We start from the raw sequence: 18,354 nt of genomic DNA, 5'->3' as shown, positions 1-18,354 counted from the left end.
CTCTGCTAGCTGGCAGCTTTGTGCCAAAGCACACCTCACAAACACTCCTTTGCTGAGACCACCATACATCATCATCATAATCATAATTTTTATTATTATTGTTATTGTTATTGTTATTATTATTATTATCGAAAGCAGGATTGTTGGGTCCGGCTGCACACCCCTGGCACACGCAGCTCCCTCTGAAATCACCCAGGAGCAGCCGAACAGTGAGATGATCATTCGGCTTGGACTGGAACCAGGCACTTCCTCGGTGTTTGCTGCTGCCCATGGCAGAGCTGGCAGGGATGGTGGGGGGGACATCAGCCCCAGAGCCTCAGCCTGGCACTGCCACCCAGGGCCGCAGGTGATTCGCTCCTGGCGAGTGCTGAGAAGGAGCCAGCGCCTTGCCTGGGCGCATGTGCCGGGGGTTCGAACACCCCACCTGTGCTGGGATGGGGGCAGGCAGGGCCCTGCCCTCAGCCTCACCAAGGTGCCTCCCATCTGCCACCCACAGCCTGGTTGAAAACAGGATGCCAGCCTGACTTTGGCTCCCACTGACTCATCTTGAAACCGTCAGCTAAAATGGCACCAGCAGCTCCTCAGTGCTGCCAAGCCCCAGGAACCTGCCCTGGCCGGGATGCTTTCTGCCAAAATGGGAAGTGGGCACATGTGCCTCAGCAGCGTCTACACGGAGAGCTGCCTCCCATGCCCGGGCTGCGGACCTGTCCCTGTCCTGGTCTGGCCACGCACCCAGTTGTTTTCTCTGCTGGCATTGCTGTTCGGGCACCAAGCCTCCCCCAGAGCCCTGGCAGGGGAAGAGAGATGGGGAAACTGAGGCAGCAGCAGGGATGGGAGCCCCAAGGCATGCAGCGCTGTCACTGGAGCTGGCAGGGGCACACACAGAGCAGGGCCCCAAACAGCTCCCTGGGGGTCTTCAGGTTGCCCGAGCACCTCTGGGGTCTGCACACCCCACCGCACCCTTGCTCCTGCCGGCTGCCCGGATCCTGGGAGCAAGGATGGTCGCAGCGCTGGCAGTGAGGTGAGGGGCCAGGCAGTGGCTGGGCACAGCACCATGCCACCGCGCCAGGGTGTAGCAGGGCTCTGTGGTTTCAGCGCCGCCCTGGGAGCCCTCGGAGGCCAACTGCAGCTCTGGGGCTGGGTGTTTTTTCCTCCCTAGCCATGACCCCTGTTTCCTGTTATCTTTTCTCACCCCCTTTCTGCATTTCTTCCCCTGCGTGATTGAGAGCCCAGATACCAGGCGCCGCACAGCCCGCGGGGTGCCGTTCCCAGCCTGGCCTGCCCCAACCCCGCCGGCTGCAGGCAGCGCTCCCTGGCCGGTCAGAGCTGCCAGCATCGTCCCTGCTGCTGTCCCCGTCGTCGTCCCCCAGCCCTGGGAACCGGCGCCATGTGGGATGGGGCCGATCCCCTCCACAGAGGACAGCAGCAGGGACAGCAGTGGCCACGATGTTTCCACAGGGGATGCAGGATGGGTGGCAGAGCAGGAGGGAGCTTTTCCCAGGGACTTGTAGCCGTCACCCCCAGGTGCTGTCCCAGGACACCCTGGCAGCAGGGATAATGCCCCGTGGGGTCCTTGCAGCTGGTGGGTCCAGGAACCCTGACCCCCGTGGCCCACGGATGTGGCAGCGCAGTGCTGGAGGCTCAAAGCCAGGCGGGGAGCCAGGGCCAGTTCTGCCTGGGTGGGCTGGGCAGAAGCCCCCAGCGACCGGGGCCAGGCCATGGGACCATGAGGTAATGCCAGACAGCACCAGCACAGGGCAGGGAGCTTTGTGTGGGTGGGTGCTGCCCTCTGCAGATGACCCCACATAGATAGAGGAGCTTGGCCACCCTGCAAGGAAGTCCCCTGAGAGGTGCTCAGGGCCCCAGGTCCACGGAAGAGATGAGCCACTGAGTCCCGGTCCCTGGGGCTTCAGGGTCACAGGTCCATGGAGGAGATGGGTCACTGGGTCCTTGGGGCTGTGCTGCCCCATGGCATGCTGCTGGGTCTGTCTCTTGCTGGCCCCTCATGGGGTTTCATGGTCATGACAAGCAGAAGAGGAGCTGCAAAGCTCACCAAGACCTTTGAGCCCATGTCACCCATGGCACCACTCATGACTCTCTCCGCTGCACCCGTCTGAGCTGGGGACCCACGCTGCTTCAGGGCAGGTTTTTTTGAGGTGTTTCTAGTGTGGGCTGCGGACAACGCATGTGCAATGCATGGGAGGACCCAAGGGTGCATGCATCCCTCCTTCCCCAGGGGCCAAGTAAAAGCCACCACTGGAGCGAGGTCCTGGGCTGGACAGCCCATTAGCTGAACCCCCATGGCCCAGCTTACCTTGGCACTGGATCTCTCCTGTATTTCAAAGCCAGAGAAACACCAGCAAACCTCGGGGTCATCCTGACGCAGCAGCACCCAGGTTACTCATGCCGGTGGGACGCAGGTGGAAAGGCACTGAGCCAGCCCTGGCCACCCCGTGCCCAGCTCTTCTCCATGCCAGGCAGCTCTGCTGCCCACATACCTGCCCGCACATGCTGCAGCCCTTCCAAAACGGCCACCCTCCCCAGGGCACGGAGCCGGGGCAACGCGGTGCCTCTCCACCACCGTGTTCCCCCAGGCATCCTTTGTCCTCCCTCACCTCGGCACAATGTTTTGCCCAGAAGTTTTTTGAATAATGGTGCTTTGTAGCAGGACAAGGGGAGCTTTTGTTAGTGCCCGGGCAGCTGTCACAGAGCCTGCCCAAAATGCAGTCACTCAGCAACACCACTTGGGGCTGGGGCAGCCAAAGGCGTTATTCACAGCTCCAGGCTGCACTTGGCCCTGAAAGCAGCATGGAGATGGAGATGGTTAAAGATAGCAGGAGGAGAGGAGAGGAGAGGAGAGGAGAGGAGAGGAGAGGAGAGGAGAGGAGAGGAGAGGAGAGGAGAGGAGAGGAGAGGAGAGGAGAGGAGAGGAGAGGAGAGGAGAGGAGGCAAAGGAGGGAGGTGGCTATGGAGAGCTGGGGGGGGAAAGAAGGGACAGGTTGTGAAATTAAGAGAAGAGGAATGAAAAGAGGGAGGGAGAGAAGGAAGGATGGATGGATGGAAGGATGAAAGCGAGGATGGAAGGAAGGATGGCTGGAAGGAAAGAAGGATAGAAGGAAGGAAGGATGAATGGAAGGAAGGATGGAAAGAGGGGTGAATGAAGGAAGGATGGCTGGCTGGAAGGAAGGATGGATGGAAGGAAGGATAGAAGGATGAAAGGAAGGAGGGAAGAACAGACAGAGAGCTGGTCTGGTTCAATGCTTACTGCGGTTGGGGGCATCCTTCCCAGCCTTGGAGTCACAACCCACAGCTGGGCTAGTGGTACTGCTTGCATGGGCACATGTGGACACCCCACCACTTGTCCGTGGGACTGGCTGGGTAGGAGCTGCGGGCAGCTGGGCCTCACCAGGGCAGGCAGCGGCCAGTGTGTGGGGACTCTGAAGCAATCAAGCTCCCCTCAAGCAAGTCCGTCCTGGAGTGGCAACGACGGAGGAGAGGCTCAGTGGGGGCCACCCCTCCGTGTCTATGGCTTGGGGAGGAGCAGGGGCAGCTCCTGGGGACCGAGGGTTTCCCTGACCCGGCACCTCCCTGGGGCAGGAGCCCCGCTCCTGGACAGGCCATACCCGGGGAGATGTGGGTGCCGCAGCGGCCCCCCCCTGCCGTGCCCCGGGGCGCCGTGCCTCGGTTTCCCCGGGAGGGGCAGGATACGCCAGCAAGTGCCCTCCCGGCGGCAAATCCCCGGGGGCCCTCGCGGGACGACGGTGCCCTCTGGGCCCGGCAAAGCCGCCCCGGGGCCGGGCCGCGGGGCTCCGGCTGGGCGGCGGGGGCGCCCGAGGCCCTGCCCCGGGCCGGGCCGGGCCGGGCTGGGCTGGGCCAGGCGGAGCGGCCGCAGCCCGGCGGTGCCTTTAAGGGGCGGTGGCGGGCGGGCGGCCCCCGGCCGGGGGCGGTGCTGCGCAAGGCCGGGCCGGGCCGGGCGCGGCGGAGCCGGAGCCGGAGCCGGAGCCGGGGCCGGAGCCCGGCCCGCTTCCCTCCGTCCTTCCCTCCTAGCCTGCTGCGGACAAAGGCGGCGGCGGCGGCGGCGGCGGCGGCCCGGTGGGGTATGGCGGTGGGCGGCGGGTGATCCGCGGAGCTCAGCGGGGGGAGCCCCTGCGGCGGGGCTGGGCCCGGCCCGGCCATGGGGTTCCTGCACCAGCTCCATCTCCTGCTCTGGAAGAACGTGACGCTGAAGCGGCGCAGCCCGGTGAGCGCGGGGCCGGCGGGCCCGGCGGGGGCTGGGGGAGCTGGAGCTCCGCTGCAGCCGTGGGCAGCTGCAGCCGCCGGGGGGGACGAGGCGAGGCCCCCGAGATGCGGAGGCTCCGCGGGGCGGCTGCGTGGGCCGGAGGGGAGCCGGCGGAGCCGCCGGCCGGGGGTGCAGGAGGGGTGCGGAGCCAGCCCCCCGCGGGGCCGGGGTCTCTCCTGGGTCCCCACCCTCCCCACCGCTGCCCTCTCCCCCCGCGCCGGCCGGGCCCTGGGGACGGGCGATGCGTGGGGTGCAGGCCCGGCGATGTCTGCTCGCGTGGGGCTGCGGGAAGCAAGAAGCGTGGGCGTCGTCTGTGTGTGAACCCACGGAGCGGCCGAGGAACGCCCCGCCGTGCCCGGCTGCCGGCACGTCGGCCCCCCCTGCCCCGGCGTGGGCCCAGACCGGCGGCTCCCCTCGTGGGGCAGCAACAGTTGGGTGTCTCCTGCCCGGCTCCCACCCCGTGTCCGCGGGAGCTGTCCGGGCCCCGTGGCCGCTGGAGGAGCCCAGGGCCGTGGGCTGCATGCCGTCTCCCACCCGACCTTCTGTCCTGTGCAGCATCTCCCTCCCCGCCGCGGCCCGCTCTCGTGTCCCAAATGCCCCGGGCACTTGCCAGCCCTGTCCCTGGTCTCCAGGGCCGCCCTTCTGGGGTGGGAGAGGTTTCCCCAAGCCCTCGGTATCCGCAGGCTATAAATAGGATTCAGAATCATATGTGGGTCAGAGCTGCCTCTCCTCCGTGGGCTGGAGAGGAGCTGCTCCCGCTTTCTGGGCGTGAGGCTGAGGACCGCGGGGTTCCCGGGGGGCCGGTCCCCTCCCGGGGTTGGTGGAGGAGGCAGGATGGCACCTTCCCTGCTGGGGCCGCGGGTCCGGTGTAACCTTGCCCCGGCCTCTCCTGCCTGGCTGCTCCTGCGCAGGGCTTCCCTGCCAAACCCTGCCAGGCGGGAGGGAGGGACCCCCGGGGAGGGACCCCCGGCCCGCAGGGACCCGGGCAGCGGCGCGGGCAGGGGGATGGGTGCGCTGGGCGCCGAGGGAGCCGGTTATTTTTAGAGGGTGGGGGAGGGTAGCGAACTGCTGCTCCCGAGCTGGCAAACGCTCTCTCCTCTTCCCCCTCCCAAATATCCTGCAGGCCTGATCCTGCCTGCTTTCCCTCGCCAGCAGCCCGCGAGCATCAGGCCCTGCTTCCATCCCGGTGGCCGGCGCCCCAGAGACCACCGGGGACAGGGGCAGGCAGGGGAGGGCGTGGGCAGGGCTGGGCTAAGGCCCGCGTTGCAGGCAGGTGCCCGCTGCACGGGCGGCCCCGGTGTCCCCAGGACAGGTGAGGGGGATGATGCTCTTCGGCTGAGTCATCTCTGCTCCTTATCCCGAGCAGAGCTGCATGGCTGCGGTGAGGGGCTGCCCGGTGCCGGTGTGCCATGGACCCCTGCCCACGAGGGCAAGCCGGCTAGCACAGCTGCGCCCTGGCATCTGCTAGTCCTTGGCAACTGACCCGGAACTGGCTGCCGTGGCTGGGGGGGTTACAGACTAGGAGTGCACACATGTTTTGGGGACCTGTTTCTCCCTGACCTTCCCCAGCTCCGTGGGCGGTGTGGGCGTGCGGTGCAGGAAGCTGCAGCCATAGGATGAGGACGAGGAGCCCAGGCCCGGTCACCCCCGTGTGCGGGGACCGTCACTGGAGTGCCCTGCTTGCTGCAGGCAGGGTGGCAGGGGAAGGACCAGCACCTCCTCACCCACCCAGCAATGCCGCATGTGGATGGGGTGTGTGGAGGACCAGCTGTGTGCTGGGGCGAGAGCTGCCCCTGGTGCTGCGGGTGCCCATGGATGGATTTGGTGCAGCCCCTGAGGCAGTCATGCCCTGAGGATGTGTGTGCCCTGTGCATGTCACCTACTTCCTCGTGCTCCTGCTGCACGCAAGTCCCATGGTCACCTCACGCTCCCTGCCTGTGCAGGGGACATCATCCTGCCCGCTCCTGGGGGAGCGCTGCCCTCTCCCAGCAGCCCAGGAGCAGAGCTGCCTGCGCTGGCCAGCCAGGGCAGAGTCAGGCCCTGTGCCAGAGCCCAGTCTCATCAGCCTGTGTCTTGCTGTCTGTGGTTGGGTCCCCCAGCACAGGTCTGTCCTGGCCCCGTCCAGAGCTGGATGTTTCACTGAGTGAAACCAGCCCTGTATTCCGCTGGGCTGATCCTGCTGCGACAGGGGCTGATCCTGCTGTGGCAGGCAGAGGCTGGGGGATTTGGAGCAGGGAGGGGGGTAAGCACGAGACCCCTCTCCTCCTGGGGGTTCATCCTGGTGGGGTTGGAGTAGGGGGTTGCTGGGCTTCTCCCAGTCTCATGGAGGAAGTGTGGCATGTGCCCTGCCCTTGCCCTGCCAGCAGCTGCCCATTGGCACAGCCCCGTGCCGCGGGGTGCTGCCCTGGGGTAGGTGCCTCACCATGGTGCGCTTTCCTCCCAGCAATATGCAGGGCAATGGCCGCGGTGCTGTGGGATGGGATGGGGAGCAGACACCTCATGTTTGGCTGAGGGTGCTGGGCTGGGACTTAAGAGAGCTGGGGCCAGTCCCTTGTGCTGCCCCGAACGCTGGTGGCCCTGGGGGGTCCCCATCGTCCCTGGCACCAGGGGCTGTTCGGGGAGCAGTGTTACAGCGAGGTGCAGCAGTGGTTTTGGGACAGACTTTGTCCACAGGCACTTGATGAGGGCTTGGCTGGCCTGCTTGAGGATGCAGCGGTGGTGGGTACAGGGAGGCTGCGCAATTGGGTGGCGTTTGAGAGATGTGCTCCTGACCCACAGTGCCACATGTCACCCACTTCCATAACTCCCTTTGTCACCAGACGAGCTCGCCTGCAACCTGGTGAGGACGATGGCCAGGCACTGTCCCATGGCGTCTCTTTAAGGTCTTGTGCCCAGCCCATGGGAGTGTTGGACTTTGCCCAGCGTGGCTGAGCTGTTCTGGGGGCTGCTCTGGGGTTTGGCTGTGACTTTATTCCTCCCAGGGCAGAAATTCAGGCAGGAGCCCTGGGGTGATGGGGGTATGAGCAGAGCAGCATCAGTGACCCTCAGTGGAGGGAAGCCAGGGCTGTGGGTGCCTGAGGACGGACAGTCCCCTGGGCAGCGCAGACTGTGCCATCATCTACGTTGCCTTGGCTCTGCTGGAACGGGGGGTGAGCTCAGCTGTGTGTATCTTAAGTGCTGGGCTCCCTGATGACTTTTGGGAGGTGGTTAAACCTACGTTGGATGTAAAATTAACAGGTGATCTCTCAAAAGTTGCCACAGGCACAGTTCAGGGTGTTTGGCTGCCTTCCCTGTGGCTCTCTGTGCCCACGCGTTTGGGACAGGAAGGTGACCGCAGCTGGAGGTCCTGGCTCTGAAGTGCCAGTGATGGAAGCGCGCTGCTGGGTTTTGTTTGGCCCTGGGGAAGCGTTGGCAGTTTGGGGCTCTTTTGGAGGAACGGTGAGCAGGAGATGAGGCTCTGGGTGCTGCTTCAGTGTCACAGCATGTCGGTGGGGCTCCCGTGGCGTGGGCCCTAGGGTGGGGGCAGGACGCATGTGGGGCAGGGGAGAGCTGGGCAGCGGTGTGGCTGCTTCACGCTGTGCAGGGTTTGTGCCTTCTGCTCCTCGGCCAAGAGCTGGGGAGCTCCTACCACGCAAAGGAGTTGTCCTGGCAGGTCTGGGGCAGAGGGAGCAGAGCTGGGGGGGATCTTCCTCCCTGGCCGGTGGGAGCAGAGCTAGGGGGATCTTGATGCCTCCAAAATAAGAAAGGCTGAAACTTGGGGTATTGGGGGGGCTTACCCAGCCAGCAGGGCCCTGCTGCAGCAGTGCCTGTGCTGGGGCACAGTGTCCCTGGGGGACAGGGCACCCCATGCCTGCGGAGGTGCTGCCAGGTCCTGGTGCTGGGCGGGGGCTGGTGCTGGATTCCGCAGCAGGAATCGATCGGCCTGGCGCTGCCCTGCCTCAGGGTGCTCTTTGCCCCTTCGCTGTTTGCAGCTGGCGTGGGGGAGATGGGGGGCATGCGCAGGCTTGGCATGGTGGAGGCCCTGTGGTGGTGCCAGGCAGCGTCCTTGTGAATCCCTGCTCGCAGGGTGGCCATGGGGGCACCTGTTGCAGAGCGACTGGTGGCCTAGAGGGCAGGTGGCCATGAGCCACTGAGCATACAGGGCTCTGCCTCGCTCCCTGCCTGTGGGGAGAGGCTGCAGGGCAGCCAGCACCTTCCTCCACACTGCAGCCACCAGCACAATCCTGCCAGCTCTCAGGCTGAGCACCTTGTGCTGGTGGGAGGGTGGCCATGTCCCAGTGCCGTGTCCCGGTGCAGGAGAGCTGCCGCATGGCCCTGGGACATGGCGCTGCTGATGGTGTGTCCCCCTCAGCCTGGCACGCTGGTACCCAGCTGACACAGCGCCGTGGGGCTGGCATGGGGGAGAAATGTGTTCTGCTCTCGCTGGGCTCCCAGTTCTGGCACAGTGGGGCCAGGCTCAGGAGAGGTGTTCGCAAACCCCAGTGGGGATTTCCTCCTCCTCCAGCTTCCCTGAAGCACGTCCCCAGGTTGCCATGCCAGGGCCGCAGGGCAGGGTCTGAGGGGTGGGAACGTGCCCTTGCTGGGGACAGGTGGCAGTGGGACAAGAGGTGACAGGCACAACTTGCACTGAGCAAAAGTGTGACCACAGGCAGGGGTGATGGCAAGCCCCTGGGCCCGGCCTGGGCTGTTCCCATGGGTGAGGGCACAGGCAGGTGACCTCAGGGAGCCCTGGTAGGTGCCCAGCCGGGCGGTGACCAGTGCGTGTCTGTGCTTGGGTCCCCTCCAGGGTGGGGGGGGGCAGGACTGGCCTGGGGTGAGGGCTCGGCTTGGCCTTGTGGGTCTGCCCAGCCGTGGGGCCTTGCTCACGTACTGGCTCTGCTGCTCATCTTTCCCAGTGACCATGACTTCACCTGCCTGCGCTTCCCAGCTGTGGGCAAATAAGTGGGTATTTAATGAAGATTAAAGTCTGGAGCCATCAAAAAGTTTAAGATATTTCTGCCAGCCTTAGAATGCTGTTGGAAAAGTTGGGGTGTTGATTCTCCAGGAGCTGAGCCCCATCCCTTGGGCCAGCACCTGCTGCCTGCTGCTGCCAGCTCCGTGGGCAGTGCTGGGACCTGCAGGAGAGGCTGGCAGGGAGCGGGCAGCAGCTCTCCTTCCTCCCCGGGGAGGAGCTCAGGCAGACCCTGCCCTGTCCTCCGGTGGGTGCAGGACGGGGGTTTTGGAGGCTGGGCTTGCCCCAGGCTGTGCACGGTGCTGCTTCACCTGCATTGGGACTGGTAAATCCCCTCACAGGTGCCAGGCCATGGGGAGAGGGGGGCTGATGTGGCAGGTTTGGGCTGCAGGGGCATCATTGGGGTTGCCAGCTTGGGGGTCTCTGGGCAGGGGCTCCCCAGCCCCTGGCTGCCTCTCTGCTGGGCTGTGCAGGCCGAAGGTGATGGCTGGAGGCTTTGGGGCATTTCTGGGAGTGGGCAGGAGGAATGGAGCAGACTTTTGGGTGGTGGCGATGGACGTAGAGAGCTGCCTCTGCCTGGTCTGCCTGCCCCCACGGGGAGTGCCTGGCCTGGCTGTCAGGGCATACACACTGCTGTGACCTGGGGATGCCGGTGGAGTTGTCCTGCCAAAGTCCATGGCCCAGCGCCTGTGGCTGTGTTAACCCTGGCTTCAGTGCATCTCCCAGCTGCCCCTGGTGCTGGCCAGAGGGTGGGCACAGTGGGACCGCTGCTCCAGGCTGGGCTGTTTGCTCTCGCTGTGTCCCATGGGGCTTGTCGGTTCTTTTGGCCTGGCAGCGTGGGAGCTGCGTGCCCCTGGCTGGTGCTGCTGCCTCGTGCTCGGACTGTGCTGTGCCTGACCCCGCTCGTCCTCCTCGTGGCCCCCAGCTCCCGTCTGCTGGTGTGGCAGAGGGTGGGAGCAGGCGTGGAGTTGCTGGCCCGGTGCTCTGGTGAGCTGAGCATCCCCCCTGCCAGGGAGCTGCCTGCCTGGGGACAGCACCCTGCCGGCAGCACCCTCCCCCTCGCTGGGGGAGTCGGGCAGGATGCCCCTGCATCCAGCTGGTAGCAGGGCTGAACGTGGGATCCCAGCAGGCACACATGTACCCCACCATCCATGGTGGTGGCAGGCAGATGCACCCAGCAGTCATGCAAACCCAAACAGCACCCATGGCCTCATCCTGCTCACCCCTCTGGCAGGTTGAGGTGAGCATGTGCCAGGGGGATATACACACATGTGTATGGGGAGGCAGCCCAGCTCTGCCACTGTCCAGGAGCTGCCCCTGGCCCCCCAGCCACTGTCACCTGGGCATAAGGGCCCCTGGGACCCGGGTCCCACCCCGGGTGCTGCACCTGCACCCCCCACAGACATACATGCGAGAGCCCTCACTGAGGGAGGAGCGAGGAACGGAATGGGTGAGAGGACAGGACAGACTGCACTGGTTGGTGCAGGGCATGTCTGGGCCCCATCCCAGCCAGCCAGCTGCCAGCAGGCACTGGCCCTTCTCCTCTCCTTGTCCCTCTCCTTCTCCCAATGTTTCCTTCCCAGCTGCCTGGATCCTGGCCTTTCCCAAAATGTGCCTTTCCCGGCACAGTCCCAAAATGTCCCCCAGTGTCCTGCACCCACAGGCAGGAACCCTGCTGTCCCCAGGCTGTGCCAGTTTTGGGTGCCCCTGCTGGGTGCCCTCCCAGGGGGACCGAGGCTCCCTTAGGACAGCATCCCTTCCCCTGCCGCTGCATGCCGGTGCCTCTGTCCCACTATGGGTGTGGGGCAGCCCTGGCCCCCCATGCCTGGGAAGCCCTGGCAGGGGCAGCCCTGGGGACCAAAAGGGCAGGATCAGTCCCAGAGGTGGGGGCTGCTGCCATGTCTGTCCATTGCCATGTCACCCCAGGTGCTGGTGATGGGGGACAACCTGCCCTGGTACTGGGGTATGTGGCAGTGCAGGAGGGGTCGAGGACAGAGAATGTCTGGGATTGCTCTGAGATGAGCAAAAGGTCAATGACCCACTTTAAAAAAAATAAATAACAACAAGTAGGTCCCTCCTGTCGCCACCAAGGACCCGACAGTCCCCAAGGGAGCCTGGTACAGCCCGGCGTGGGTGTGGGCGGATGGTCCCACAGGCGCCTGGGCACAGAGGCCTGATTGTGTGCCTGGTAAACAGGCAGGGGGGCGGGTGCAGGCAGCGAGCGGCAGGGCAGGAGCTACAGGGTGGGCAGAGCGGGTCAGGGTGTCCCTTGCCACTCCCTTGGTACAGGGTTGGTGACACCAGGGACCGTGGCTGGGACCGGTGGTGCCAGAATGATGGGGATCCCCTTGCCCTGGCACCGCTCCTGGGGTGTCCCCTGGCCCCATCCCCTCCAGCCCTTCTTCCTCCAGTCTCTGCCTCCCCAAAAATCAGCAGCTCTGGGAATGGGGAGGGCAGCACTGGCGGGCACCCACGGGTGCAGTCATGCCTGTCCCAGAGCCCTGCCAACCATGGTGCCCACAGGAGTGCCACAGCCATATGCTGGCAGGGGTCGGGGGGTGGGCGTCCCTCTGCTCGCCGCCGTTTGCTGGTCTGCTGTGACTTTTTGGCAGAGAGTTTGCAGCCCCTGGGTGAGGCCAGTGTGGAGGTGACGCTGTTGGGGACAGGATGGCCTGACCCTGTCACCTGCTGCCGGCTGCGTCCTTCCAGGCAGCCCCTGTCACGTTAAAGCCCTCTTCCCACCCTGCTGGCCTGCCCCTCTGGCACCCGGTCACCGCAGGTGACTGGGCTGGTGCGGGAGTGTGGTGGGAGGTGCCGGTGCTGTAGCCAACGCCTTCCCAGCAGCAGAGCCAGGGCCTGCCCTGCCCGCGATGGCAGCAGGTTCCAGGGTCTCAGTGCCAGCCTAGGGTCTGATCCAGCCCTGAAGCAAGCTGAGGTTGGCTCACCCTGTGCCTCAGTTTCCCCACCTACAGTAGTTCCCCTCCACTCAGCAGCGAGGGCAATGGGGCTGTGACGTGGCCTGGGCGCTCCTGGTGCAAAACAGCAGCAGCTGCGCTGGCAGCGTGCCGGGTGCCCACTCCTGCTGGTGGCTGAAGGCGCTGATGCCCATCCCCAGGGCCTCTGGGCACAGAGCCCGGCCTGGGCTGCCTGTGCAATTGGGGTCAGGGATTCCTGGGGATTTGCTGTGATTTACCATATGCTGCCAGTGGAAATCCTGTGCAGCCATAGCCTTCTGGGGGTGCACGGAGGGGGTGCCAGGACCCCCCATGCTGCCCCCCAGTTGCACCTGGAGCTGGTGCCAGAGCCTGGCCGAACCGAACCTCGCCCTGACAGCGTTGGGGTCTGCGCCCTGCATGGCCCTGCGGATGGGACCTAGCAGTGCCACAGGTGGCAGGGGGACGTCATGCCGGCAGCTGCTGGCTGCGAGGGCACTGCCAGGATGGGGGCCTGCGGCTCTTTGCCGGCCATAAGGACTTGAGGTCATCTCCCCTGGGCACCCCCAGTTGCGGTGGACCATCCAGGCTGGGCTTGAGCCCCAGCACCCTGTTTGTGTTGCTGGAATAGGAGTCCATCCCCTCTGTGGTACCCTCTCCTGTCCTGAGGTGCCCCGGGCAGGATGGAGCAGGCAGGGTGCAGGGAGGGGCAAACAGGAGATCCTCGGGTGCCCAGGGACCCACTTGCCTCTGGCTGAGCTGTGATAGTGCCACCAGCCACCTGCAAGACACAGGCACGGTGCCACACTGCACCGGTGCCCCGGGGACCTCCGTCCTGCCCACGCTTCTCCTTGGTAGCCGGGTCCTGTCCCCAAGCGTCACGATCCCTCTGCTTTGTGTCATCCCCAGTGGGTGCTGGCCTTTGAGATCTTCATCCCCCTGGTGCTCTTCTTCATCCTTCTGGGGCTGCGGCAGAAGAAGCCAACCATCCCTGTGAAGGAAGGTGAGTGCCAGCAGGGTGGTGCCTGGGACACCCACCCTTGGGGCCACCCCGAAGCTCTGAGGAGCTGCTCTAGCACCCTGGGGACAGTCTGGGGGGGGGGCGGGGGGGGGGGGGGCTGGCAACAGCTGGCAGGGACTCAGAGGGGCCTTTTGGGGGACATAGCACTGGGCAGGGGCTGCAGCCGAGGGCTGGCGGGGCAGACACAGGGAGGTTGGAGAGCCAGAGTCAGTCCCAGCCGGGGGGGGCTCCCCTGGGGGTGGCAGCGCCAACCAGCCTGTGGCTGCCATCGGCAGGGATGTTTTGTGGGGGGAAGGGGGAGAGGGAGCTGGATGGTGCTGGGACAACCACTGTCTCCCCAAGTGCTTGAGGAGCAGCCGGGGCGGCGCTGGGAAGGGCTCCCCAGCTCCTTTCTGTGCTGGGGGGCAAAATGCACTGTGTGGAGCGCCGTGCCTGGCTATGGGGAGGACTCTGGGGCCCTGGCAAGGTGACAAATCGGTGGGACCGGAGCTGGGGGCTCCTGGAGATGTGCAGCTGGAGCTCTGGCTGGGGCTGCAGGTGCCGGTGCCTGCGGGCTGTGCTGCTGGGAGGAGGCGGCAGAGCGGAGCTGCCTGCTTGCCAGGGCTCTGTGTGGCGTCTGGACGCCCCATCGGATGCCCACCTTGGCGGGTGCCCTTGCGCGGGTGGCATGGTGGGGCCAGGGGGTGATGCTGGGAGCCGGCGGTGGTGGCAACCTGGTGTAACGATGGTCCAAGCCTGTGTTTCAGTGCGTGCTGGCGAGGGAGAGCCCAGCTGCAAGCGTGGGTCCAGCTGTGGGCATTGGCGGGCACTGCCCTGGTTCCTGCCCCGGTGCTGGCGTGTGCTCTGTGTTGTGTGGTTTTTTGGTTTGTTTTTTCTTTTTGCTCATGTTTTTTTTTTCTTTCCCACCACCTCCCCTGCCTGCCTGCCCTCCATGCCTCTACTGCATGCGCCAGTCTGTAAGTTGGTGGGCCGGGTGGGCACCTTCCCCCCTTCCCCTGCCTGTGCTGGCTACATATTTTGGGGAGAAAGAGCCCGGTTTGGATCAACTCACTCTGGCCTAATCCACACCTCTGTAACCCTGTCGCCTTCCTCCACGGCTGGTGAAGATGAGCTTGGGCAGCGCAGCATGGCCCGTGCCAGGACTGGCCCATGGTGGTGTCCTCACTGAGCTGGTGGTGTCCCCACCAGGTTGGTGATGCCAGGTTCCCCAGGTGCTGGGGCTCCTGGTGGCGATGTCCCCGCCCCCCTGGGCTGCAGAGGGCTCTCCAGGCCAGGTGGAGGCTTGTCCTACCCCTTCTTCTTGCCTCCCTCCTGGGGCAGACACTGCTGGCTGCTGGCACCCGTGTGGTGGCCTGTGGTCACGAAGTCTTGCTCCCTCCCCGCTGGTCCCCAAGGGGCTGGAGATGGCTCCCACCCCTGCACCACCACTGGGTCCCTGTCCTGGCCCATTGTGGCTGGGACAAGCCAGGATGTGGCACTACTAGGAGCCTGGAGGCCAGCAAGATGCCACCCATGCGCTGGCTTTGTCACCAAAGCGTGGCATGGCCACCATCCTCTGTCCTGCCACCCCAGCAGGCTGCTAGCCTGTCCCGTGCTGTGCCTGTCCCTGCCCTGGGCTGTCCCTTTTCTCTGCCAGAAGCCCATCTTCACCAGCCCCTGCCTATTTGCGGCCGTGCTAACAGCACTGATCTGCATCTAACCACAGGGCCACCGGCCGGGGCAGCGAGAGCAGCGTCCCTGCCCGGCACTGCCCAGTGACAACCTCTGGTCCCCTTTGGGCAGGGCCCTTCTGGGGTCGCCCTGCCCTGGGGAAGGACATGGAAAGACCCCGGCAGGGACGATAGCTCAGCACCGGCGGAGGGGGGAAGGTTTGCCGTCCCCTTGCTGCTCCTCATTTCTTCCATCTCCCCCCCACCGTGTCTCCATTTCCACCCACCTCCAGCAGCCGCACGTCGGGGCAGCCGGGCAGGGGCGAGGCCGGGGGCTCGGGGAGCTGTGGGTGACAACTCTACTTTCCCTGTCGTATTCTTCCTCCTCCTCCTCTTCCTCTGGAGATCCAGTGGTGCCTCTGAGATTACTAACAAGAGTGGCCAAGAGGCCGGGGGAGGTTGGCAGCCATCCTGGGGGCAAGTGGCAGAAGTCAGCATTCTACGGGGTGGGAAGGACCTGTCACCCAGGGCGGAGCAGGCAGGGGCAAGAGGGCAGGAGCCAGGGTGGCAGCAGCTGCCCACAGCCCCCGGGGGCCACCAGCCAGGGATAGCCTTGGTGGGAAAGCTGCAGACTTCTGACCTTGGCCGCCAACCTCCTGCGGGGCTCACAGGGCCCAGCGTGCACTTCTCTGAACTGAGTGTCTGTCTCTCCGGTGGCCCCCTGCCTCCCCCTGCCTCTCCTCCCTCCCTGCCTGCACCTTCCCCGGCCTCTTCTGCGCTCTCTTGCTGGCTCCAGCTTTCTACACGGCAGCCCCGCTCACCTCAGCCGGGATCCTGCCCGTCATGCAGTCCCTGTGCCCCGACGGCCAGCGTGACGAGTTCGGCTTTCTGCAGTACTCCAACTCCACGTGAGTCGTGCCCTTGCCACGCGCTTCCTCCTCCTGCCCCGCAGGCACCCGCACACAGCCTGCCCCTTCCCACGCTGGCACTGCCCTGCCAGCGACAAGGCACAAGCCCCTGTCCCCCAAAGTGGTTGGGTGCAGAGCGCCATGTCCCTGGGGTGCAGGGGACATCTCAGCCTGTTCCCTCATGGGCTCCCGGGTGCCCAGTGCTGGGAGGAGGACAGAGGTGGCCCCCAGGGACACCTGGAGGCACTGGAGCTCTCCTTTGCACCCCTGGCATGGTGGATTCGGTGCACAGGCAAGGGCAGCTTCTGGGGCAGCAGTGCCCCATGGCAGGCATCGTTGCTGCCCCACGCACCCGAGGGGCTTGTTGCCTCCAGGGCTCTGTGGATCGTGTCCCCATCCCTCTGTCCCTGTCCCTGAAGCCACGGCGGTGCTGGGCTCTCGCAGGGTGACGCAGCTCCTGGAGCACCTCAGTGAAGTGGTGGAGCAGAGCAGCCTCTTCGACCCACAGCACCCAGGGCTGGAGGAGGAGCTGGAGTCGCTGCGCCGGCGCCTGGAGGCACTCAGCAGCAGCGAGCCCAGCTCCATGGAGACCCACTTCAGCAACCGAGCAGGTAGGCTGTGCCCTGCCTGTCCCCACCACTGCCTGCACAGGCAGGGATGGAGATGCCCACCCACCACGTACCCAGAGATGTCACGGCGTGTAGCAGTGCCCTGCCACTGTCCCGCATCGCTGTGTGCCAGGCAGGGCCAGCTGTGATATGGCCCCGCGTGGGGCCATGCTGGCGGGCTGCTCTGACCCCTCCACCTTGCTCCTTGCCAGGATCCGGCTTCACACTAGCGTGGGCGGCCAAAGACCGGGACGAGCTGCACCGCTTCCTGACGCAGAACCTGTCCCTCCCCAACAGCACGGCCGAGCTGCTCCTGGGCTCCAGTGTTGACCTGCGGGAGGTGGGTGACGACCTGCAGGAGGTGGGTGGTGACCCACAGGAGGTGGGTGACAACCTGCAGGAGGTGGGTGGTGGCCTGTGGGAGGGGTCGCAGGGAGCGCTGCAGGGCCGGGCTTTGCAGCGGTCCACACTGCCCCAGCGAATGGGCATGTCCTGACCCACACTGAGTCCTGACCACCAGACCCACAGGGTGGGAGTCGGTGGGCACCCAGCCAGGACTCGTCCTGCCCTGCCACCCCATGCCGGGGCATTGCTGGGCAAATGGGTGCCTCCGCTCCTGGCGTGCTCAGCAGTCCTGCTCCCGTCCCCGGTGCAGATGTACCGCCTGTTTTTCGGCTCCTTTCCTTTGATACCCGATGAGACCCATGAGCGAGACCTGTGGGATGGGTTTGGCCCCGGTGAGAAGATGACGCAGCTGGAGGTGAGGAGTGGTGTCGCATGCGGGGAACATGGTGGGGCTGAGCTTGTCCTCCACGTCCCCTCTGTGTCCCACCACATGGTGATCTGGGGGTGTCCATCCTCGCAGAGGGGATGTGACGGGACGCTGTCAGGCGGCCAAAGCAGCAGCAGGGATGGCCGGGTCCCGTCCTGGTGCTGCCACCGGTTCCCCCAGTGCTTTGAGGCACACCAGTGCCTGTGCCTCGGCTTCCCATTGCAATGGGTGATGGCACCACCTGGATAGTGGCTGTGGAGGGAGCAGGGGAGACTGTTCCCTCCTGTGGCTGGGGTGCAGGGGACCCATGCTCCCCCCATCCACACGTCCCCTTTTCTTCCCCTCCCCATGGCGACCATGGACGTGGGTGCTGTGGGGTCATTCATGTGTGCTGGGGGGGGACATGCAGGGGGACCCCAGGGAGCCCCCGCACCACCAGCCACCCCCGTTGGTCCTCTTGCAGAAGAGCCTCCCCAGCAGCTGGAGGAGCCTGCGGGAAGGGCTGGTCCACAGGGCGCTGCGGGACCCTGCGGCAGCCGTGCGCCGGCCGGCACTGCTCCGCCTGCTCTCCCAGGCCCTGGGCCTCGCCAGCGCCGCCCCAGCACCCACCACCTCCGACAGCCCCCAGGCCTTCATCACTGAGATGGAGGTGAGCGCCTCGTGGGGCGAACTGGGGCACGCGGGCAGCTGCTCTGCCAGGGCGGGTACCGTCGCAGTGCCCCTGCGCCCGGGGCTGCGCCCCCATGGCTCCCTGCCCTGTAGGGTGTCCTCTTCACCGGGCCGGTGCTGGAGCAGCTGACGTGCGAGCAGAGGCCGGGGGGGCTGCGCCGCCTCCTGCGTGTGGCCCCTGGGCAGCAGCCGCTGCTGCAGGCGTACCGGGCGCTGGCCTGCAACGGCAGCCGGGCTGCGCGCCGGGAGCGCTTCGCCCAGCTGGCTGCCGAGCTCCGGGACCAGCTGGACACCCCCAAGATCGTCAGCAGGGTGAGAGCGGGGCTGCGGGACGTGCCTCCCACTGGCTGTGGGGTGGGCTGTGGGGGAGGGACAAGTCCTGGGCAGTGTTCCTTACTCGCTGGGGGATGTATGGGGATGGGGGGGCTCTGTTACATGGCCCAGCCCCTCCTGATCACCCGTTTATCGCACATGGGCACCCCCCGCCCAGCCCCATGGTGGGACCCAAGATGATTCCCCCTCGTGGCACTCGCTCGGATGCTGCCCACTGGATGGGGCTGGGTG

At 65.6% G+C, this 18,354-nt stretch overlaps 1 protein-coding gene across 5 annotated transcripts in view; it reads left to right on the top strand.

Annotated features, from left to right (window-relative positions):
* Window positions 1-4,064: 4,064 nt before the first annotated feature.
* ABCA2 (ATP binding cassette subfamily A member 2) overlaps window positions 4,065-18,354 on the top strand; it is a 36,924-nt gene continuing 22,634 nt past the window's right edge. For 3 of the 5 annotated variants that reach the window (XM_075520118.1, XM_075520120.1, XM_075520117.1), the window contains exons 1-8: window positions 4,065-4,240; window positions 13,073-13,166; window positions 15,630-15,741; window positions 16,186-16,352; window positions 16,562-16,689; window positions 17,005-17,109; window positions 17,585-17,770; window positions 17,884-18,102. In XM_075520118.1, the coding sequence (XP_075376233.1) occupies window positions 4,175-4,240; window positions 13,073-13,166; window positions 15,630-15,741; window positions 16,186-16,352; window positions 16,562-16,689; window positions 17,005-17,109; window positions 17,585-17,770; window positions 17,884-18,102 (1,077 nt within the window). In that variant the 5' untranslated portion in view covers window positions 4,065-4,174. Of the gene's footprint in view, window positions 4,241-13,072; window positions 13,167-14,201; window positions 14,373-15,173; window positions 15,742-16,185; window positions 16,353-16,561; window positions 16,690-17,004; window positions 17,110-17,584; window positions 17,771-17,883; window positions 18,103-18,354 lie in introns of those variants that run through there. The other 2 variants (XM_075520119.1, XM_075520121.1) reach the window with 2 other exon arrangements.

Source organism: Mycteria americana, chromosome 17 (genome assembly GCF_035582795.1).
Source record: "Mycteria americana isolate JAX WOST 10 ecotype Jacksonville Zoo and Gardens chromosome 17, USCA_MyAme_1.0, whole genome shotgun sequence".
Classification (NCBI taxonomy): Eukaryota; Metazoa; Chordata; class Aves; order Ciconiiformes; family Ciconiidae; genus Mycteria; species Mycteria americana.
The sequence above is the reverse complement of the archived record's forward strand: the minus strand, read 5'-3'. Positions and strand labels throughout refer to the sequence as shown.